We start from the raw sequence: 24,319 nt of genomic DNA, 5'->3' as shown, positions 1-24,319 counted from the left end.
CATTTGCTTGGCGTTGCTGTTTTCACTTTGGTCCAGAGTTTTGTGCTGAAATGGTTGGTGCAACAGAAGGGACGTAGGATCAAATAACAATGATGTGCAGTTTCTCTGATTCCCAAGTCTGAGTCTCTTTGTGGCTGTCTGATGGGGTTGTGGTGGGGTTGGTGGTGGTGGTGCGGGTTGTGGGGATGGGCTGAGTGGGGTTTCTGCACCTGCTAATTCTGTGTCCGTCCGTGTCCCAGGTCACCACAGGTCACACTGCCCACATTTACCAGGGCTCACTGATTAAATGCCAGCATTACCATGTGCCCTTTTGCAAGGGGACCAGGCACACACACCAACGCACCGACGCATGCATGACAAAACTGCACATGCACGTCTTTGGACCAAAAATAAAGTAGTCTTTACCCCCCCGGAAAGAAAGACTGGAAACGGGGGCATGCTTTTACGGACTCTGAATCTAAATGGAGCACTCACTCTCCCTTCTTTTTACAGCACTCACTCCTTCTCCCGTTCCTCTCTATTTGTGCTGCAGGATTTATTTTATCCCTTTCTCTCTCTCTCTCTCTCTCTCTCTCTCTCTCTCTCTCTCTCTCTCTCTCTCTCTCCCGTCTGTCTCTCTCTCCCCCTCTCCATTCTCTCTCCCTCTCTTGTGTGCATGATCCCCTGTAGCGGGAAACAGGAACATTTCCATCTCTCCTGAGACCCAATCTGTTGAAGGTGAACAAAGGAACGAGAGGGTGAGACAGAAAGTGCAAGATAGAATGCAAGAGAGTGAGAGAAAGAGTGCAAGAGAGAGAGAAAGTTCAAGACTGAGTAAGGGAGTGCAAAGAGAGCAAGAGAGCACGAGAGAGAGGGTACATGATAGAGAGAGAGATTGTGCGAGAGCAAGGGAGGAAGGAGAGTGTGTTCCTAGCGGCTAGATTGGATGTGTGTGTGTGTGTGGTGGATGGCGGCGGCTTGTTAAGAGCTCATCGCCGCGGTGACCTTGTTGTCACTGTGAGGAGGAGGCTGATTGATGGAGAGATGGCGTTCTCCTCCGGGGAAGTGCGAGTGTCACCAGGTCACCACCGCCTCCACCACTACCGCTCTGATACATGTCATCACAGACACTCATTCACCCAACCAGAGTGGGAGACTGTACTATTGCACAGAGAGAGAGAGAGAGAGACTACTGGATTGGATCTATTCGGTTCGATTTGATTTCTGATGTTATTCGTTTCAAAATCAATTCGGTTAGGGATATTTCAGTTACAATACATATTTTGCTTGGATATGAAAGAGATATTCTCAGAGAACTAATGATGTTAATTGTTAAAGGAACTCCAGGGGAAATGGTATATATTAAAAGAATGATCTCTGGATTTTATGAATCAATACTGGATCATTCAAATAATGATCAATTTGGAATGGGTAATCTATCTTTTTTACCAAGCCCTAGTAGTTGCAGCTATTGAGCATCAGGTTATAGGAGGCAAAGTTATATTGGACCATGATAGATCCAATATAGTTAGGTAATATAGATAGTCAACATAAGCATTATCACATTATCAGCAGTCTGTCTAGCAAGGAATATATATTTGTCTGGTTAAAAGGTTGATATGTAATGTCTTAATGCCCATATATTGTTTGCAACATTACAACAATTTCCGAGAATCTTTCTAGGAAATGTCATAGTGTTTTCTGTGGTAATTGGGGTATGGGGACGGAGGCCAAAAAGAAGGGTTGATTGTTTCGTGGTAAGAGATTTTGTCTTTAGTCTTGTTGTTTTCCTCTCTTCTTCCATGTTTAAATCCTCTGTGCCAAGCATTTCGGATTGTGATGGTTTAGGGGGAGATGAAACAGGAAGTTGGGATCTTTTTTTTCTTGACCCTGAGCAGTTACATCTGTTAGTAAATCCCGCAGACCTTTACCAACACACAACGTGCACATAACGAGGGCTCATGTGGAGGGAGACAAAATTGACTGAAAACAGGGTGAAAACGTGTGAAATCTGGATGAAAGCAGGAGAAAAACTCAGTGGAAAATCAAACTCCTGGTTGTTTGGGTTTGTTCGTGTGTGTGTGTGTTTGTGTGTGTGTTTTTTGTCTGTATGTGTGTGCTTGTATGTGGGTATTTGTTGTTTTTCTGTGTGTTATCCCGTGTCTTAGGTAATACCACCCACTCTTATTTAAGCACTGTGGCAGAAAAATAAATGCAAACACATGCTGCCATTGGTGTGTGTTTGTGCATTCGTGTGCGTGTTGGTATGTTTGTGTGTGTGTTGTGTGTATGCGTGTGTGTTTGTCTGTCTGCATATGTCTGTGTGTTTAATTTTGAGGTGCATTTTTAATGTTTCTGTTTGTGTAGGTCTGTCTGTCTGTCAGTGTTTAATGTGTGTACGTGTGTGCGCGCATGTTTTTGTGTGTCTGTGTGTGTGTGTGTGTGTGTGCACATAGGCATGCATGTTTTTTTCATTCCCGGTGTTCTTTTTTACCAGTAACAGACACAAGGCCACAAGGTCGAACATTTCCAACTCCACTTAAATCTTAGCCTTTTTCTCCATGCCAGAAGTCCCCTCCTCCTCCGGCACCCTGCCCCTAAGCTGCTAAACTTTCAGGACTTTACAGCACATACATGGGTTAAAAGCCCAAAAAGCCATTAATGGCATTGTCAGAGTTCTATAGTGGGGGTCGGAGGTCGAGGATGAGGAGAGGGGGGGCGGTATTCTCTCATTACACCTCCAGAGGCATTAAAGCAAGGATTACCTCATGTTTTAACAGATCTGCTGCCATGCTATGCCAAGGTCATGTGGCGGACCTGGAATATTTGGGTTTAGATGTGCATACCACAATGTGTGTTTATGCAACAGAAGTGTAAGACATTGGTTGGTCATTATTGTTGTGTGTAACATGTGAGATATTTTCCTGGTTCTCATGACCTGGAGAGTGTGTATGTTTGTTTGCTCATTTACACATTTGACTCTAATTGTGTGCGGGTGTGTGTGTGTGTGTGTGTGAGAGAGAGAGAGAGAGAGAGAGAGAGAGAGAGAGAGAGCGAGATAGAGAGAGACAGGGGGACAGAGACAGGGAGAGAGATACAGAGAAAGAGAGAGAGACAGAGAGAGAGAGCGAAAGGCTTAGCCGTACAGTGGTGTAGATATAGTGAAGCCATCTGTGCAGAGCAGCGTCTTTTTTGCTGCTCTTAAAACCCAGAAGCCTCGAGAGATCCCCTTAATGATGTATAGGATTGGAAGGATTCCCTCTCTCTCTCCGTTCCTCTATTGCCTACATAGCTCGACCAAGACCACTCACTCGCTCTCTATCTCTCTCTATCACTCTCTCTCTCACTCACTCTCTCTATCACACTCTCTCTCTCACACTCTCTCTCTCTTTCTCTCTCTCTCACTCTAACACACACATCACACATACTCTCGCTCATCTTCGCTTTATTGAAGCCACGCAGGTCTTATGTAATCGCTTACGTAAGCAAGCCGCGGAGGGAGAGAGATTGACAGGGGGGGGAGGGGCAAATCACAGGGTGGTGGTCTTGTATCTGTGATCTGAGATTGACAAGCTGTCCATCAGAAATCAATCTGGACAAATCAAACACGACACATGAGAGAGGGAAGGCGGTACGACCTCAGGTTCAGCTCCAGACCACCTGTTGATTGTTTTTGCACGTTAGTGTTAGTGTGTTAGTGTGTTAGTGTTTTTGTGTGTATGTTTGTTTTTCGGCTATACAGGATCAATATGTTGGACGTAATGTATGCAGGGCACCCTTCTGTTGTAGCAGGGCCTCAGACCTGGATGGGCTGATGGGTTTGACAGTCTTCAAGCCAACACGTTATAACGTTAGGCGTTTTTGAAACAGCTTGGCCGTGGGATTCGGTCTCTAAGATATGACACGGCTGTACTATAGAGTGTACTGGTGTCAATCACGACACCCGCCCAATGCGCGCTGCAATCAGCAGCCTCCCGGATCAAGCACGCAGAACACGTATGACTGGGCCGTCACCCTAGCAAGAGGCAATCAGCTCATCAGAAACCTGTTAGGGTTCTGGTGCCTTGCTCAGGGACAGCCCAGAGCACATGATCCACCCTTTCAAATGTGTATGCAAGCATTTGAAGCCATTCTGCCTAAACAGTTCAAAACACATTGTTAAATGTTAGTGAGTTATGATGGCTGGTGAGTTATTGATTGTATTTCTGGATTTTTCTGCATTGATCATTTATCAAAGATTTTAAAAATGTGGTTGGGAGAAAGCACTTTCCCGAAATGAAAACTGAAGAGATTAAAATATGTATTTTTAAGACAATATTTTTTTAAGACAAATATATAGAAATCTAAAAGAAGAACAGCTGTATAAGGACTATGACCAACCGGCTGTTATATTGTGTATATATATAAAATATATATATAAAACATGTAACGTATATATATATATATATTTATAACAACATGTTATATTACATTTAACATAAAGCAACATGGTGTACGTTATATAACGTGTTATATAACGTGTTGTTAACATGATATTGTTAACATGTTATATATGTTTATTTGGATAGATGTTGCTGTGTATCTGTTGTTGCTGTTGTGTGGCTAATTGTTTACCCTGATGGGTAATTGTTAGTAATCATGGGCCTGGCTCTGGACAAAACAAAACGCAACATGCTGTAACTACTTTAATGACAACCACCTTCAGGCACCGCTGGAATTCATTTGTAAACCATGTGTGTCCATGTGCGTGCATGTGCGTGTTTGTGTGCGTGTGCGTGAATGCCTGCGTTTGTGTCTGCACGTGTGTCTGTGTGCGTGTGCGAGCGTGTTTGTGTGTTACTTCTCCAAAGAGCAAATCTGTTCCCAGGTGAAACTGGGGAAAATAGGTCACATTTAAAAGAGCCAAGCTCTGGCATCCTCCCTCTTCAAACTCCGCTCCATGGGCATAGGAAACACTTGCTGGGAGAGAACCATGCCAGCACTAGTCCAACACAGCCGAGACAATGCAGGCTTTCCTTAAAACGTCTACGTGTGTTTGTGTGTGTCTGTGTGTGTTTGTGGGTCCTTAATGGCTATCCATTTTATAGAGCTTTCTAGAAGACTCTCTCTTCTCTTCCTCCATGTCTCTCGCTCTGTCATTCTCACACTATTTGTCTCTCTATCTTTCAGTCACACACACACAAACATATCGGAAATAAAATAAACAAACAGACACAGACCCCCCCACACACACACAGTCTCTCCACACACAGGTTTTTGGTGGAGATAGCGTTGGCCCCTGCTCCAGTGTATATTGGCCAGCTCTGAGCCACTAATCGGTGAAGTGAATTGAAGCTGCAGCAACGCTGCTTCACAGGGGCCGCTCCGGCCCCGCAGTCTGCCAAGCGTCCTGGCTCTCATGACTGCTTGAGGTCTGTTGTTGGTTGTAGCAGTGTGTGTGTGTGTGTGTGTGTGTGTGTGTGTGTGTGTGTGTGTGTGTGTGTGTGTGTGTGTGTGCGTGTGCGTGTGCGTGTGTGTGTGTGTGTGTGTGTGTGTCGCTGTGAGTGCGTGTTTGTGCGTGTCTTATGTCTTCACCAATGTATGTTTTGTGTTTAGCAGCAGGCGCTGGGATTCCCCGTTTCTGCTTTGTACAAGGAGGAAGTCGGTGGCCATGTGTGTGCACGTTTGAGTGCATGTATGATTGTACGGCAATGCACTCAAACATGCGCATGCGTCATTTGGATGGATGGATGTTGCTTGAACACACTTTCTTCACTCATACTGTTTAAACGAAACTGCAACTACCTCCTCTGCTCCTAAATTGCTCAGTATTTCACCTTGCTCATTCTAATAATAATAATATAGTAACACACTTTATTTGAATAGCACCTTTCTTAACAAGGTCAGATGGTGCAGGTTCATTTCTCCTGTCTGCCCTCTCTTCCTCTCTACCTCTCTCCACCTCTCTCTACCTCCCCCCTACCTCCCCCACTATGCCTCTCGTCTCTCCGCTGTTCTTTCGCTTTGCATGAGTGCTCCACAGACTGTGTCGCGTGTGTGTGTGTGTGTGATGCTTTGGGTTACTGTGGGATGTTACTCTGTGTGTGTGTGTGTGTGTGTGTGTGTGTGTGTGTGTGTGTGTGTGTGTGTGTGTGTGTGGCTGTGAGTTCTTGTGTTTTTGCATGCTGTTGTGGGATGTCGTGGTGCATTGTTGAGTGTTGTGGTGTGATATCATGTGGTGCGTTGCTGTGTTTCTGCGGCGTGTTACTATGGGTTACTGTGCATGTGTTGTGATGTGTTGTGGTGTGATGCGGTTTGCGGTGTGTGTTTTGTGGTGTGTTGCTGCTTTGGGATGTTATGGTGTGATGGGACGTGTGTCTGTGTGTCATTGTGTGTGTGTCTATTAGTGTGTGTGTGTGTGTGTGTGTGTGTTACTGTGTGTGTGTGTATTACTGTGTGTGTGTGTGAGTGTGTGTTTGTATTATTGTGTGTGTGTGTGTGTGTGTGTGTGTGTGTGTGTGTGTGTGTGTGTGTTGGTGTGTTTATTAATGTGTGTGTCTGTTACTGCGTGTGTGTGTGTGTGTGTGTGTGTGTTACTGTGCTACTGTGTGTGTGGGGGGGGGGGGGGGGGGGGCAGCAGGGCAGGCTGATGTCCAGGCTGAGGCTGAGTCCAGCTGACTCACTGGGGCTCTGGGCTGTTGACGGCTCAGAGAATGTCACTGCGCATTGTGGTGGTCCACGTTACGCAAAAAGCCCCCGTCGCATGAGTGTATGCTCCCATGCACCCCCCCCCCCCCCACACACACACACACACACACACACACAAGAAGACACAAACTCAGGTACATTGATGCAAATGCACAAAACAATACACTTGTTTTGCACACACACACAGTGCACACACACACACACATTCACACAGTCATATACAAATACACCAAAAACAGGCCAAACATGCAGCCCCAAAACATGAGCTGCCAATTATGGGTTGGATGTTGAACACACTCGGTGTGTTTGTGTGAGGTGTGTGAGAGCGCTTGTGTGGGTGCTGCACGTGACTGTGCTGTGAATATGTGACATATTGTGTCATATTGTGATGGAGCCCCACTGCCGGTCAGGAGAGATTGATGCTGTCAGTTACATTTGGCCTTGAAACACGGGAGGGAGGGAGAGAAAAAGACTCACGTCAAAGCAATGCATCCGTCAAGCCACTCAGGAGCAAATCTTCGTTTGCTGGACCAAAGAAACCGTCAAGTAAAATCTGCTTTATAGAGAGTCGTGTTCAAAACGGTTGTGAGAATGTGTCGCTGATGTCCCTCCTCTATGTGCGGTGGCAGAGTTAGCGTCATAGGATCACATATCGGGCATCAGGTGGACTGGCTGCTATTGTAGATGGACCTGCTTCTCGGTTTAGTGTGACGCGTTTTTTTTTTTAAACCAGACAGCGTGACAAACTCAACCGTTTCTTTTTTTCACGGTTAAATGTGAGCACATATTACACTTGGCCTTGTCGTCGTATTGAATTTAAGAACAGTGTTAATGAGAAAGTAAAGGGAACAAAATCCAAAAAAAGGAAAGACTAAACGATGAGTTAAAACCGAAACAGGGGCTGTACCGCGTGGCCGGTGGCGGTGGGTCGTGTCAGCGCGCCGCTGTGGCACCAGAGGTGCAGCAGGATTTGTAAAAGTGACAGATTTTGATTAGCAGCGTTTTGAAAGGCCACCCGGTCTGCCCTCTGCTAACACGTTGTGTCTATCTCCTCCCTGCCAGCGGTCTGTCCTCTGCTAATACGTTGTGTCTACTTCCTCCCTGCCCAGCCATCCACGAGTTCCCCCGCGACTTCTTCACCAACCAGGAGCGAGTCGACGGAGCAGTCGGCCTGCACGTGCTGTGTGTGAGTGGCCTTCATTTAACTCTCACATGCACGCACACACACACACACACACACACACACGCACACACACACACACACAGATACAGACACGCACGCTTTCATGCAAACACACACATACAGGCGCTAACACTAATCTCGCTAGTACACATGCAATTGTACACATACATGCATCCTCCATTCAAAAAGACATGAGAATAACAACACATGTAAAAACACACCATGCACACAGTCTCTCTGACATACATACAGACACGCACGCACGCACATACACACAACCAAAAAAATGCACACACACACATGTACACGCCTCGCACACACCCCACGGATACACCCAGTGGAACACACATCCAGTCAAAATAGTACACATGCACACAACCTCAGGCACACCTGCTGACATGCTAGCAACCCGTCTACAGGGAAGTGTGCGGCAGCAGCTGCTGGCTAGCGGCTTTACATGTGACGCGAGGCCGCTCGCGCTTTCTCAGAACGGCACACGCAAAGCCGATCATCACTGGAAAAGGGCCCAGGGCTCCAGACAAACACCTGCTAGCTTGTCAGCAAGTGTGCCTGAGGTTGTGTACATGTGTACTGTTTTCACTAGGAGCACTGTGGCCCCCAACTGAACATTTAAGGGGCACAACAAGAAATTTCAGGCACACACCGTAAATCGAACATGGCAAACAAATATTCACATTTCTCCTAATTTTCACTGTATTAATAATAAATGTTTTGATAATAGATGCAGAAAATGCATTGTGCTGTTCCAAATTCAGTTTCACATTTATTGTGATTCCCATCTATCCCAACGGTTTCCACGTGTGCGTGCATGCGTTCGACGAGCACGGAACGACAGGTTCACGGGAGTGCGCCCGCTTGTCGTCGTGCCGCTTGACAGGACGCTGCGCCTCCTCTCTGCCCACTCGTCTCTTCATTGAGAATGCATTATCAGGCGCAACAAACGTCTCCCGTGTGAAAAGCCCTTTATGGCACCCGAACCCTGCATGGGTTCAGGTCGGGAGTCGATATCAATTTATAGCGGGTCTGGTCGGGTGCGGAATGTAATTCACGCTACCGTCGGATGCGGTTTTAAGAATTGCGGGTACGGGCGGGTGCGGGTTTGCAAAATAAGACCCGTGCAGGGCTCTGAATAGCACTGGCACACTAGCCGAAGGTCGGAAGTACGAGTCAATAGTTTGCTCGCTCATTGTTCAAATGCACGTAGCAGGTTGTCAAATCTTTCTCCTTCTCACAGACGTTTACGCGCGCTCGATGATCTCTAGGACCCTCCCCCTCCACACATTAGCAACTAACAGTGGCCATTACCCATCGTTCTCACACTCATTGGCCTGCTACAGATTCTGGATTTACTGACGCGCCCCTTCCACATTTAACGTGTCAAAATAAAAAAAAATAAAAAAGGGCAAATTCACTGGTTGCACGTGGGCGACCAGATGTCAAATTCAGTTGCACACTCTCAAATTTTGGTCGCAAAATGCGACCATTTGGTCGCAGTCTGGAGCCCTGGGGGTACCGCCATGGCAACCATAGCCTCCCCCCCCCCCCCCCCCCCTCCCCTTGCACACCCATCTAGATGAATGGTAAACACACGCACACACACTCACAGATCCGATGAGTCGTTTTATGCAAATGAGCCCGTCCATTTGCCAAAAGCAGGAGAAAGAGGAACACGTTTTCTATCAGGGCTCTCGTCAACAGCATCGTCTTCGGTCCTCCGCAAAGCGGATGAACACGTCTCATGTGTGTCATAATGAACTGTCCGTGATACTGCTCTGGAGATGATTCATCATTCATGAGTGGGAGGACTCACATGGGCCTAGGATCGCTGCCCTGTGAGCCCTTCTCCGATCAAGACATAGCTCTGTGGAGTCTGTACCATGGGCGAGAGAGCGTTAAAGCAGGATACAGCATCAACCACTCGGCCCATTCATTATTTAGGTATCAGAGCACACTGTATATATACCCATGGCAACCAAGCTGGATGTACGCCAATGTTTGCACAAAGCAAAGAGGAGTAATTTGTAATCACAGTTTTTTAGAGCATATATTTTCCCAGATGTCCCCTCTGGCCATGTAGGCTGTGTGTGTGGTGTGTCGCCTGAGGATTGTGCCTGGTCTTCCTGCAGGCTATGTACATGTTCTACGCCCTGGCCTTGGTGTGTGATGACTACTTTGTGCCCTCCCTGGAGAAGCTCTGTGAGGTGAGGACCAGACACATGGTGGATCCATTTGGGCTCCATGAAGATACTGAGACTCAACTTCCTCATTTTTACTACAACTGTTTCTTAAAGACTCTCATCTCACCGCACTGAAATGCATTTCTTTCTTTATTTTTGCGCTTTCTTCATTTTTTTCTTCTCCCCTTCTTTTGATGGTCTGTTTCTGGATGTCTTTCGATATCTCTCTCTTTCTTCCTTCCTTTCTTTCTTTCTCTTGCTCTCTATCTCTCTCTATCTATCTCTCATTCTTTCTGTTTTCCTCCCTCGTTCTCTCCATCTCTCAGCGTCTGAATCTAAGCGAGGACGTGGCCGGAGCGACCTTCATGGCAGCAGGTAGTTCAGCTCCTGAGCTCTTCACCTCTGTCATCGGTGAGACACACGCACACACATACACACACATGCACCCGCGCGCGCGCGTGCGTGCGCACACACACATGCACAAACAGGCACACACACACATGCATACACACACAAACACAGACACGTGCACACACACACACCCGTGTGCGCAAACACAAACAAACAGGCGCACACACGCACAAACACACAAAAACACATATACACACGCAAACACACAAGTGCGCAAACACACACACAGACCCGCACGCACACAAACACACGCGCAAACACACACAAAAGACCTGCACGCAAACAAACACACAAACACACACAAACACACATGTGTGCGTGCACCATTCCCAGCAATCCTCTGGCTCGCCACAAGCTATCTAGTAATTGCTCCTTAAAATGATTGATGGGAACGATGAGTCTCCATCTAATAACCCCCCTACCAAGAGTTTTCGTGAAACTCAGTGATGCAGCATTTAATGTTCCAATTTAAAATAAAATATATGGTTTAACGGCTTTTAACCAATAACTTATAACATGAATCTATGCAAGAATTATCATATTTTGTATTTTTTATGCAAAAAGCCTAAACAGGGACAGTGTTCTCAAATAAGGTTTTGCTTGAAAACCTACATACAGTACAGGTAAGCTGTTTGGGTATCAAACCGACTACCTTTTCGGCTGGGAGTCCTGCCTAGCTTAGCCTAGTTGAGAAAACCCCAAAAGAGCTTCAGTGGGAATGGGAGCTACATTTACATACTTTATTTTCCTCTTTGTCAGTGTAAATTATGTATAGGCATTTGAGTCAAACTGCATATGATAGTGATAGCTACTTGCGTTTGAGTCAGGAGTTTATTTTAAAAGCCATTAGGATAGAGAATGTATTGAGTCTCTTATCTCTCTGGCTTTCTGGTGTTATATTATAATAAACACGCTTATCTACTTGACAGACTAGAGGAAGTGGGACTGATTGGTTCATCATATTTTTCATTATGACACAAGACAAATAGTCCTGCCCAATACCTTATTATTCATAACATGATCTTCTTAAAGGTCCCATGGCATGCTACTTTATGGATGCTTTTATATAGGTGTTAGTGAGCTCCTAATACAGTACTTTCTGAGAAAAGAAATTCTGCCTTGGTGCAGAATTACAGCCACTACGAGCCAGTGCCACAATAAGCTTCAACAAACGTGCTGTTTTTAGAGGCGAGTCAAGCTGTAGGGTGGGGGTGTGGCCCTGAGCAGCTTGCGGCCTCGGTACCATGCGCTCGTGTTTACAGTGGATGTATCGCAAGGGCGAGGCGCACACAGCTTTTGGCCGTGTTCTGTAAATATTCTAGAGCACTCCTGCTGATCCGGTGGGAGTCCTGGAGCTCTATATCTAAATAATATCATATTATACATAGATATCTATATCAAATCTCTCTCTGAATCTCAAACGACTTGGTCGGGTTCTCCGACGTCTCAGGTTCTCCCACTTCCACATCAATCTGGAGTAGACTGAACCGCACGTGGAGGAGAAAGGGATTGTTGCCCGCGAAGGTCTCCCGCCGGAGCCCCTCTGCCGCAGCGGGCAGCGGGCAGCTCAACCATGGCTGAGATAACCCCCACTACGAGTCTTGTTGTGGAAATACTAGAGACGTCAGAGAACCCGACGTATTATGCGCCATAACACCAATGGCAGAACGGTTATCCAAATAACAAAGAAGTGTACAACACTTGCGTTAAAGTGTGTGTACTCACACACACACACACATGTGGCGCTCGCACGGTCGTAGCTCATTGTCTCATGGCGGGCCAAATTCTCTGGGTGGGCAAAGCATGGACCTATTAAAGGGGCAAAGCAGAGAAAGAGGAGGTAATATGTGAATATTATAATATGGGAAAATTCCAAATCGGCGCGTCTGAGCTTTGTTTTTTCAAAGGCAGAGCAGGATACCTAGCGCTTGTTTTACACCTAACACCATTTCTAGCTACTGGGGGACAATAGGCAGGCTAGGGGAACTAATATTAATGTTGGAAAACCTCATAAAGTGAATTTTTCATGCCATTGGACCTTTAAGTTCACATATCAATAGATTGGCTTTGGGAATGCATTCCATCAATAACTTAATCAACATAGCCAGAAGCACATCAGATATAGGTGACATGGAGATTTAGAGATAGTATTTAATAACCAAAAAGCAATCACATACAACTGCAGTTGATAAGTGTAGCAAATTTAATTGGATAAAGATAAGATGGATTATAAATATCCATGATCCACCTGCTTCTTCCAGGTATGAAAACAGATATTGGCTTGTCTTACCCTATCATTCTTTGAATATGATACATATTGTTGACAAATACACTTTAGCACACACAAACACACACACACACAAACATACACAGGCACACATACACACACAGACAGACACACACACAAACCCAGTCATGCACCAGTATTCTTAGCCACCAAGACATATTGTGCTTAAACTAAAGCCATTAGTTATTTTAAAGGATTAAAAATGAAATATAGCTTAAAATAGATCACATATCCATGTGTTTGTGTAACATAAAACATTAAAAGAGGGTTTCAGTATTCTGTATCTGGCTAAAGTGACGCTATAACCTTAGCAGTGGTCATCGGTAATGACCAGCTGTCCTTTATGTCACAGATTCATAAGCCTACCACTATATTAAAATCCTCAAAATTCACACAAAATATCAGTCTCAATATGGACAGCTGTCCTTGTGTCATGACATCACCATTAAAGCACTTTGGGGTTAGCTAAATGAAAACATGATGGCTCTGTGGTAATGTAAGTGTGTTTGTGCGATTACTGCAAATCTTAATTTCTTCTAACATGACTCAGATTATGCTATAACATGTGAATCCAATAGCAAAACGTTAACATCACAGATAAGGTAAAATGAGTCAATTGAACAGGTTAAAATGTGTAAAACCACACAGTCGTTAAGACTTTTTGATTGGGTACACTTTGAGGTCACTGGGTTAATAATGTGGTTGGCCTGCTCAATTGATTCTCAACATGGCTTCATCTTGCATTTGGCCTGAAGGCGAACCGTCAGGCTTCACTTTGTGCCAACAGGAGAGAGAACTCGTAATATATTCATATGGTCATATGTTATTTGTGAAAAAATCGTGGCATTCAACATCAGCTGCATTCCTGTGCATTCTTTACCCAAATCGCACCAATGGAGGGTGTAGTCCCGGAACAATGACCTCAACAAATAGATAGCCTCACTGTACCCTTTAATACTGTATACCTCTGCCAAATAACTTGTATAGATATTCTTCTGTGTTATCTGTATTGCTATATTATTTTCTTCTGTAGAATATGGAAATATTTGACCACCTTAAATGAACCACCTTAAATTTGCTTCCTTAGATTAACCAATTTAAATTCCCCTCCTTAATTCAGACTCCTGTGATCCTCTTATTTCAGTGGTGGGTGTTCCCTGTTGATCTGATGTGGAGCATTGTGTGTACAGGGGTGTTCATCACCAAGGGGGACGTTGGCGTTGGCACCATCGTGGGCTCAGCTGTCTTCAACATCCTCTGCATCATCGGCGTGTGTGGCATCTTCGCTGGACAGGTAGGCCACCAGTCTGTCTGGCTGTCCACCCTCTGCTCTTCCTCACCTGTTTATAGGTTGCCCTCATCAGCACAGATGGGTGGAATAATTCACTCATCCTCTTACTCTTTATCTATCTTGCTTTCTTTCTTTCTCTCTTTTTTTGTCCCCCTTCTCTCTTTGTGTGACCCTTTCTCGCGTTCTCTTTCATTCTGTCTCTTTATTTACTTATTTTGTTCTCTCTTTATTTCAAAGAATTGCTCTGACTCTAATCCATCCAGTGATATCTTTGTTCTCTCTCTCTCTCTCTCTCTCTCTCTCTCTCTCTCTCTCTCTCTCTCTCTCTCTCTCTCTCTCTCTCTCTCACACACACATTATCTGCTCTCTGTTTGTATGTCTCTCTACCAGGTGGTGCGTCTGTCTCGCTGGCCTCTACTCAGAGACTCTACGTACTACACACTTTCCATCTCTGCCCTAATCGTGGTAAGCAGCTCTAACCATTTCACTGTCGCACTCACAATAGGTTTTCATGTATTAGTTAACATAGTAATGGTATTCTTGCATCATACATATATAGGATTACTATATTTGTTACTTAGTGGCCGACAAGAGTGGGCTGGTAGTGTGTTAAAGGATTAAATATGGATACATTATCATTGCATTTAGTCCTTCAGCTTTATACAAAGGCACTTAAAGCTGAGGTTTTACAAAAAAAGCATGAAACCATAGCAACACCACATATAAAATGTCGTAAAGTCAACCAATTTGAGTGCAGGAAGATGAAGTTGTATTTATTTTAAATATCTTCTCTATGAATCATAATCTGTTTGTTAATATCAGTGCAAGTCGTTTCAATCAGTTGGTTAACTATTTCGATCGTGTCCTTCTTGTTTTTTTCCTGCAGTTCATATATGATGAAAAAGTTGTGTGGTAAGTCACTATCAGTAAATCTGTGGTATTTGTATTGATTTCATTGTTGTTTTTTCCCCAGGAACAGAAAGCCACTCCTGCTGACTTAATGCTGTGCTTATAAAAACAGCAGCTAAAATGTGACCATGTCTGTTTCAGGTGGGAGGCTCTGACACTGATTCTGATGTATTTCGTCTACATATTGATAATGAAGTGAGTATGCCAAGCTGGATGAGGCACAGTTCTTAAATCAACACTCACCACTTTGCTCACTTTGGTATATTTCTTCATGCTGAAGCCCAAAGCGGAAGGAATTTGAATTTTGGTTTCATATTTTTAGCACGACCCAAAGTAGGAGTGGAATCATAGTGATAAACGAAGCAAAGCACAAATGGCCCAAATGTACTCAAGCTGTATTTCTTTGCCAGCTTTCCTATCAAACTTAAGCCTGATTTAGACGGTAGAATTCTACTTTATTCTAAATATTTTTTTATTCTAAATTCTATTTTATTCTAAATTCTAATTCTAAATTATTAAGCGTCTGTCCCGACACGGCCGTGTACTTTGAGCTAGATTCTTTTTAAACCAGTCCCGTTGACATTCCTCAGGTAGTCACGAGCAACAACAACATAAGAGAGTTTGAGCGCTAAACGTAGACATGTGTGGATGCTGGGGGGTTGTGTCGCAGAATGAACTCCCACATTGTGCGCTTCCTGGAGAGGCGGAACAAGAGCTCCAACCTGAGGAACGGGGCGGCCAGCAACACAGAGCTAGAGGACAGCTGCGATGCCACCGCCGTGCTGCTGAAGAAAGGTAGAGAGACACAGATGCAGAGAGAGAGAGAGAGAGAGAGAGAGAGAGAGAGAGAGAGAGAGAGAGAGATGGATGGAGGGATAGATAGAGAGATAGACAGATGGTTTGATTGATTGAAAGAGGGAGAGATGGATGGAGAGCTAAAGATAGATTGCTTGATGGATGGATGGATAGATAAATAGATGGCAGATGGATAGATATAACCTTGTGGTCCAAGCATCATATCATATGATATGCCTTGACAATTTCCTCATTGATGCCTTTATGTTTGTGTATCTGCATGTTTGTGTCCATATGTTCTTTGTGTGTGTGTTTGTATGTGCGTGTGTACCTACCTTTCTGGTTTCTTTGCGTACCTGCCCCTGCCTGCCCCCCCCCCCACAGCCAAACACCACAGGAAGCAGTCGGTGCTGATGGTGGACGAGCTGCTGTGCGCCTACCCCCACCAGCTGTCCTTCTCCGAGGCAGGCATGCGCATCATGATCACCAGCCACTTCTCCCCGCGGACACGCCTCACCATGGCCTCCCGCATGCTCATCACCGAGGTGGGCTCCGGTCGCCCGCTGCTACACCGTGCTCATACCTCGTCATTTAGCCGCCACTTTTGGCCTCAAAGAGACTGGCGAGCTGGACCCGGCCGCGATCAAAGCACGCAATCAATGCGGTGCGGAGGAGCTGGGAAATATGGCTAGTGTGGTAGGAGTGGGTTTCTACAATAGCAGCTGGAGTAGCTTTAGAAAGCCGCACACAAGATGAGTCGATCATAGTTCTGTATCGGTGGAGGTGCGTATAGTCACATACGAGAAAGGCAAAGCAAGGGAAGGCAAGGCAACTTTATTTATGTAGCACTTTTCATACACGAGGCAGACTCAAAGTGCTTCACATAGAAACATTGTCTTGAAATTAAATAATAAAAGAAAATAGATAAGTAAAAGAAAACAAAGGCAAAGTAAAATAATGCATTGTAGAAAGTGCAAAATAAAATTAAGCAATCCAATAAAATACATACGTGAGAGAAAATAACGGCAAAGTTAAAAAATGCAATGAATTTAAGAATTAGCAGAAAGCTTACGGGAAAGATCATTTGATCAAGTATGTTCTGAATTCAACGGAGGTAGCACATCTCAGCAAAGTTTGTTCCACACTACACAAGTCAAAGGTCCAGTGTGCCAGTATGGAGCAGTGGATGTCAGTCCTGATACATGGAGCAGCACAGTTTACTGGGGAGGACAGTGGTGCTGTGGTTTCAGCAGGGCTGTAACCGTGTGATTTACAACCAAATAAGGCATGAACCCTGGTGTTATACACAGTGCATGGAAATAAAACATACTGTTTGGATGATTCTCATCTCCAAACTTAGACTGTCTCTCCTTTACAAACACAAATACACAACGTTATCATAACCTTGGCCAGACAAGCAAAACCATGTGCTGTTTCCACTGAAATTGAGTTTCCACTGAAAATCGCTAGCTTGAAATTTGCACTAGCAACCAACGCTGTTCTGGTGGTCGCTAGGCAACCGATAACCATGTATGCGTATGTCTGCTGACGTTTGATTTACCCTTGCTGTGCTTGTCGGCGAGCTCCACGCACACGACATCCTGTGCAGAATGGCCAACTGTTTTTAGAACATCACTCAAATCGGGAAGTCAAATCATTTAACCTCAGGGTTTGGCTAAAGGCCCAACGTGGGCGTGAGGAGAGAAATACATTGGACCTGACTTGACGAAGAGTTGGGGTCCATTTTTTTAATTTTATGTCCTCACAGCGGCAACGGCTCATCAACACGCGGACATTCACCAACGGGGAGACGGACGCGGCGGGGAAAGCCGCAGGGAGGCGTGGCCAGGAGAACGGGGTGGGCGGAGTCAATGCCGAGAGATGCCCCGGCCGTCGCCGTGACGACCAGGAGGCCGGCAACGAGACTGAAAACGAAGACAATGAGAACAACGAGAACGACGAGGAGGAGGTGGTGGAGGCCGATGGAGAGGGGCCCTTCATACCTTTCCAGTGTCCAGGTAATTGGACAAGCAGAATTTTTTTTTTGTTATTTGTGCTGAGAGTATTACTATTTAAAAAAAGGGGTTTGTCATTATTCTTCATGTTTTTATATTCCAAGTGTAGCGCAAAAATGATATCAAAAAAAAACTTTTTTATGAAGAAAAACTAACCAGGAGACTCATATCTGAGTCAGACTTTATGCCCCCTGAGATCACTCATTGCATGATTATCTGCTATAACCAGAAGGAATGGGAGTCCAATTAAATGATGGGGTGTTGTTTTTCTGCGATGACATTTGGCTGTTTGACTTTTGTAAATTCAAAGAAACCAGAAAGTTTGTTTGTGTGTGTGTCTGTGTGTGTGTGTGTGTATGTGTGTGTGTGTGTGTGTGTGTGCCTGTGTGTGTGTGTGTGTGTATATGTACATATATGCTTGATTTATCTGTGTGTGTGTGTGTGTGTGTGTGTGTGTGTGTGTGTGTGTGTCTAGGCGGCGTGTGTAACAAGGTGAAGTGGCTGCTGGCCTGGCCGCTGTGCCTGATTCTGTACTTCACGGTCCCCAACTGCTCCACGCCGCGCTGGGAGAACTGGTTCATGCTGTCCTTCACTGCCTCCACCCTCTGGATCGCCTGCTACTCCTACGTCATGGTCTGGATGGTGAGCGCAGAGACACCCCCTCACTGGAGCAGAGGGGGGGAGGTAGAGCGAGGGGGGGGAGAGAGGAGGGCAAAGAGGGGGGAGGGGGAGGGGAGAGAGAAAGGGAGTGAGAGAGGGGAGGGGAGAGAGGAGATGGAAGAGAGAAATTGAATGAGAGAGGGGAGGGGAGAGAGAGGAGAGGGGGGACGGAAGAGAGAAAGGGAGTGCGAGGGGAGGGGAAAGTGAGGGGTGGGGAGAGGAGAGATGGAAGAGAGAAAGGGAGTGAGAGAGGAGAGGGGGGACGGAAGAGAGAAAGGGAGTGAGAGAGGGGAGGGGAGAGAGAGGGGAGGGGTGAGGGGAGATGGAAGAGAGAAAGGGAGTGAGAGAGGGGAGGGGAGAGAGAGGGGAGGGGTGAGGGGAGATGGAAGAGGGAAAGTGAGTGAGAGAGGGGAGGGGAGAGGGAAGAGAGAGAGGGAGTAAGAGAGGGGAGAGAAAAAAAAGGGAGAGGGAGGGGGAGTGAGAGAGGGTGGGGGGAGGGGGAAGAGAGAATGAAAGGGAGAAAGGGGGGAGTAAGAGAGGGAGTATAAGAAAGTCAGAAACCAATCGATTGACATGCCATGAAACATAAAGAAACATTTTAACCGAAGCCCTATTTGAGATATATCTTATTTTATTGTTTGAATCTGGGCTTAATCGATGCACACTAAAACCATGACAGTGGATGTATGTGTGTATCTCTATCTTCTCATGCGGTGTACTGTCGGAGGCAGTGAGATGCACAGCCCTGTGTCAGGCTGGTTGTGCAAAGCCCCACAAAACGATCAATGGGTCCTAAGCCGTTGAATCGGTCCGTGAAATTAAACAAAAATCCACAAAATGATCTTCCTAGTTGACATTTACAGAACCATGAAGTGATGAGTGATAACATTACCCACAATGCATTGTGTCTGTAATTCTGTCCCCGTGGAGATATATTGATGTGCAGAGATGCACATACCATGGAAAAATCTAACTGCCATTGTGATATGGAGTTCATTAGGGCTGTCCCTTGAAAGTCGATGATTCGAATCATCAGTCGGGAAACCCCGCAGTCGACTCAGAGAATCTGAGTCGACTGCGGGGTTTCCCGCCGTCTTCCTTTATTTATTTTTTTAAAAGACCCAACCTATAGTGCAGCCGTGTCAGACCATATGTATGAATCGACACATTTATTGTGACTTTTTATTATTCTTTTGCAGCGGCAGTTGGTGCTGAAAATAAATTGCAAACTGTGCGTACAGATGCCACCGCAGGCTTAATATTCACCATTTGCATCATAGCTCTAATGATAATAATAAAGAGAAGCTTTATTTAGACACTGTCCATGTCACTGTGGCGATTGATTCATTGTAACTTTGTTGGCTAGACGGAATCTCGCAGAGGGAAGCGGCTGTCTCCCCTTACATTATTGCTACATTTTCTCTAGGATCGCAGTCAGTGTGGCGACACAGCGCTGTGTATTCTTTCGGGCTCAATAAATGCAACCAGATCGTGAACACGGGGCTCATATAGTGGATTATCCACTAGCCTATACATGAGCCCCGTGTTCATTATCGGACCGCATTATGGGCAGGAGCCTAGTTAAAACCCGACAGGAATAAATTGGCTACAATTCCGACGAGTTTGATTGACAGAAAACTGTTCAGGTGAGAACGTAATGAGCGCAACGCGCAAGCATATATAAAAGGCCTATAGCCTTCCCAAACAGTGTTAATAGAAAGAAACTCCAAAAGACCTGCCCCGCACGGCCGCCGAATAGTCGAATTTCTGGACTGAAAAGGCAGATCTGATTCGACAGATTTATTTATTTTTGTAAATAGTTTTGACTGTTGTAGATGTCCCTAAATTCAGATAAACAATGCTTTAGAAGTTAACTGTATAATGCTGAAAATCTGTGTTAGGTTAACATGAAGAGACTGCTAATACTGTTACTGTGATCTGTACATTTGATGACTGGGATTGGCTGCTAACACTGTTCTGTATGCCTGGTGACTGTGATTGGCCTATAACGATGTCCTGTGTGTTAGGGGACTGTGATTGGTTAGAAACAATAGCCGTGTTCGAAATCGTTCCCTATCATGGATATAGTGCACTATATAAGGTGCTCGCCATTTTGTAGTGGTGTTCGAATTCTCAGTGGTTAATTTCATGCACTATATAGTGCACTTAAAATACCCAAAATTTGAGTGCAGATAAGATGTTACTCCCGTATACCACAATGCAATGCGGTCGTGTTTTTCCGGAGGAGAAGAAACAGCTGAATAACCGCGAAAACGAATACATTTAATGATGGAGTCTCCGGCTTTCGTTTAGAAATCTCAACAATTTATTTGGGATTTAACATCAAAAATGTAACATTTAAAATTAATTAAAAAAACCTTGATCAAGGAAATGTAACATTCAACATCAATACAACCTCCAGCTTTCCTCGTGAGTGACCGTTTGTTTACATGATGTGGGCGCATCTGGCTGCGTCACACAAATACCCGGCGCATTTACTGACGCAAATGACGTTTACAAATGTTCAGCGTAGTGTCCGAATTCTCGTTTGTTCATTCCTTATATAGTACACTATATCATGAACACTATATAGGGAATAGGGAACGATTTTGAACACAGCTAATGTTCTGTGTGTCAGGGGACTGTGATAAGCTTATAACGATGTCCTGTGTGTCAGGTGAGTGTGATGGTTAGAAAAAATGTTGTATTTGTCAGGTGACTCTGATTGGCCAATTACAATGTTCGGTTTGTCAGGTGACTGTGATTGGCTAATAACGATGTTCTGTGTCAGGTGACTGTGATTGGCTTCACGCTGGGTATCCCTGACGTCATCATGGGCATCACATTCCTGGCAGCGGGCACCAGTGTCCCTGACTGCATGGCCAGCCTCATAGTGGCCAGACAAGGTGAGGGCTGCACACACACTAATATATATATATATATATATATATTAGAGCTGTCAAGCGATTAAAATATTTAATCTCGATTAATCGCATTAATGTAATAGTTAACTCGCGATTAATCGCACATTTTTTTCTTTTCTAAATATCCCTTGATTTCGTGCTGCTAGCCTTTTAGTGAGATCAGAGAGTGTTGAGAAGGACAGTTATAAAATATATTTGGTAAGATGGATATAAGAAGAGAGACCCACAGTGAATTCAACCCGGTCCACTTGACATCGGGTAGGTGCATGACAATGGTAGGCCTACCGTAAAACTTCAATAGCCCAGGCTTTTATTTGTTTCAATCACTGAACTTTCGAACAAAACTCTTGAGCAAAGATGGGAAATACTATAACATTTATTATTTAAACCAGTATGAATATTCCTACCATACGTAGGCCAATACACAATACCAGGCTATCGAATAACGCCTACACACACACACACACACACACACACACACACACACACACACACACACACACACGGTGGAGGAGTGGTAATCGGGAGAGTTGGGAGAATTCCCGGTGGGCCGTAAACGTTTCAGGGCTGTTGGGCTGATTACTGCGGGATAACAATATTGCGTTTATAAAAGTTCCTTGCAGCGCCGTCCGGCAGCCTGAGCTGTGCGCCCGCAACCTCTCACTCACTCAACAGACGCAACACTCACAAACTGTCAACGTCGCAACCAAGTTGATTTTGTCTAGAGGGGAGTAACTGAGCGGCCCCTCCCGAAGTGGTACAGCCCAGGTGGGCCTTGAACTGCGATTGGTCAGAAAGACGTAACAGCTAATGACAACATTGAACTCTCGTGCAGGCTCGAACAGAGTGATACACAAACACAGACACACTTCTAAGGAGTTTTTCACCCGCTCCGTATCCTTGCTTGTCCCAACAAGTTTGTGTGGCGTGCTTGTTGTTTTGTTTCCGGTGTAACTAGTGTATAGACACACATATATATATATATTTATACATATGTATATTTAACAATTATTCCCCACTGTTCAGGGAGCTTGAGGTGAATGATTGTTTTAGTATATACTAAACATGAACACTCTAATAACTAAATAAACAAGATGACACTTTTTGCCGGGATTTATTTGTTTTTATTAGCGGTTTATTTGTTTTTATTAGCGTGATAACCATCACGCAGACATTTTGTGATGAAAAAAAAATCCAGAGTGTAAGATCTCAATCATGGGATATTGCCCAATATCCTGAGATAGCGAACCAATCAAATTGCGCCAATCTTAGGAGGTTCATGTGTAGCATATACTATATATATATATATATATATATATGTATAGACGCATATATATATATATATAGATACGCAGACACATTCAGAGACACACCACAAACACCACACCGGAAGAGCTCTATGGTAGCCAAATAAGGGGAACGAAAGCATCAGCCCAACAGCCTAAAAGGAGGTGGGGTGAGGACAGGAGGCCTGTCATCTCTGGTGTGAGCCCTCCCCCCACCCCTCCTCAGCTGTCTCTCTGCTGGGCTCCTAAAAAATGATGGCGAGAGCCAACCAGGTCTCTTCCTCAAGCCTTTCATCTGCTGTTTTGGTCTGCTTTTCATTCTTGATCCCCTCATCAAGTATTTAACATGGTGCTGTCTCGCTGTTTGTCTGTCTGTCTAAGTGGTTGTCTGTCCGGCTGTCTCACTGTCTGGCTGTCTGTCTGTCTAAGTGGTTTTCTCTCTGGCTGTCTCACTGTCTGGTTATCTGTCTGTCTTAAGTGGTTGTCTTTCTGGCTGTCTGACTAAGTGGTTGTCTGTTTATCTGTCTGTCTGCCTCAGTGGTTGGCTGTCTGTCTGTCCCAGTGGTTGACTGTCTGTCTTTCTGCCTGTCTCAGTGGTTGACTGTCTTTCTGTCTGTCCCAGTGGTTGACTGTCTGTCTGTCTGCCTGTCTCAGTGGTTGACTGTCTTTCTGTCTTTCTCAGTGGTTGACTGTCTGTCTGTCCGAAGTGTCTTAGGTGGTTCTCTGGCTGTCTAGCTGTCTGTCTAGGTGGGCTCTGGACAGACTCCCACGAGCATGCATTTATTTTTTTTTGCTTTCATTTTTCATGACAATTGGACCGCCTCCTCCCTGCTCTCCCTAACGCTTCCTCTCACTCCTGTTGCTGTCACTTTCACTCTGATCCGCTGCCTCCATCCTATTAACCAGTCAACTCCGCTTTCATTCTGGAGTTGTTTTGTGTATTTCTGTGTTCTTCCTAGTGTGCATCTGTCTCCTTGTTTACCTGGTCGGCCTTTCAGTCCCCTCCTCTCTCTTGTCCCTCTTGCTGCCTCACACTTCTCTCAAGACTGTCGGTTTACCTTGGTGTCTGACATGGTCTCTCTCTCTCTCCCTCGCTCTGTCTTTCTCTCTATCTCTCTGTCTTTCTGTGTACATTTCTCTCTCTCTCGCTCTCTCTCTCTCTCTCTCTCTCTCTCTGTACCTGGCGCTCTCTCTTGGTCCAGGTATGGGAGACATGGCCGTGTCGAACTCCATCGGCAGTAATGTGTTTGACATTCTGGTCGGGCTTGGCCTCCCCTGGGCTCTGAAGACACTGGCCATCAACTACGGTTCATCCGTAAGTCTGACGCACAAAATCACACACATGCAAAAACACACACACACACACATTTAAAAACACACACAAACACACACATACACACACACAAATAGGGCTGAACGATTAATCGAATTCAAATCAAAATCGCGATGTAATAGAACGCGGTATGCAAATCGCAAAGGCTGCGATAAAAAAAAGAAGTGATTTTTTACCGTTACTGACTGGAAATCAGTACAACTCATTTATTTTTAGTCAATAGTTAAATAAAGAATATGAGGACATTTATAATTAATCTCAACACATCGGCCTGGCCTAAAGGAAAGAGCAGTTTTTATGTTGACTGCTTTTAGTGAATAATACACAACATAAAGAACTTAATAAATGATAAAAATCTCAT

The 24,319-nt window shown here is 44.9% G+C and overlaps 1 protein-coding gene across 1 annotated transcript in view; it reads left to right on the top strand.

Moving 5' to 3' along the window:
- slc24a3 (solute carrier family 24 member 3) overlaps positions 1 to 24,319 on the top strand; it is a gene marked incomplete at both ends in the record, with an annotated part of 59,986 nt that overhangs the window by 33,513 nt on the left and 2,154 nt on the right. Inside the window, 13 exons of the mRNA XM_079730700.1 lie at positions 7,776 to 7,852; positions 9,997 to 10,071; positions 10,374 to 10,458; positions 13,936 to 14,039; positions 14,427 to 14,501; positions 14,923 to 14,948; positions 15,087 to 15,140; positions 15,616 to 15,740; positions 16,125 to 16,285; positions 17,509 to 17,758; positions 18,231 to 18,397; positions 21,207 to 21,321; positions 23,828 to 23,940. Of these exons, the coding sequence (XP_079586826.1) occupies positions 7,776 to 7,852; positions 9,997 to 10,071; positions 10,374 to 10,458; positions 13,936 to 14,039; positions 14,427 to 14,501; positions 14,923 to 14,948; positions 15,087 to 15,140; positions 15,616 to 15,740; positions 16,125 to 16,285; positions 17,509 to 17,758; positions 18,231 to 18,397; positions 21,207 to 21,321; positions 23,828 to 23,940 (1,427 nt within the window). The remainder of the gene's footprint in view (positions 1 to 7,775; positions 7,853 to 9,996; positions 10,072 to 10,373; positions 10,459 to 13,935; positions 14,040 to 14,426; positions 14,502 to 14,922; positions 14,949 to 15,086; positions 15,141 to 15,615; positions 15,741 to 16,124; positions 16,286 to 17,508; positions 17,759 to 18,230; positions 18,398 to 21,206; positions 21,322 to 23,827; positions 23,941 to 24,319) is intronic.

The sequence above is a fragment of the Pollachius pollachius genome, assembly GCF_949987615.1.
Source record: "Pollachius pollachius genome assembly, chromosome: 2".
Taxonomy (NCBI): Eukaryota; Metazoa; Chordata; class Actinopteri; order Gadiformes; family Gadidae; genus Pollachius; species Pollachius pollachius.
The sequence above is the reverse complement of the archived record's forward strand: the minus strand, read 5'-3'. Positions and strand labels throughout refer to the sequence as shown.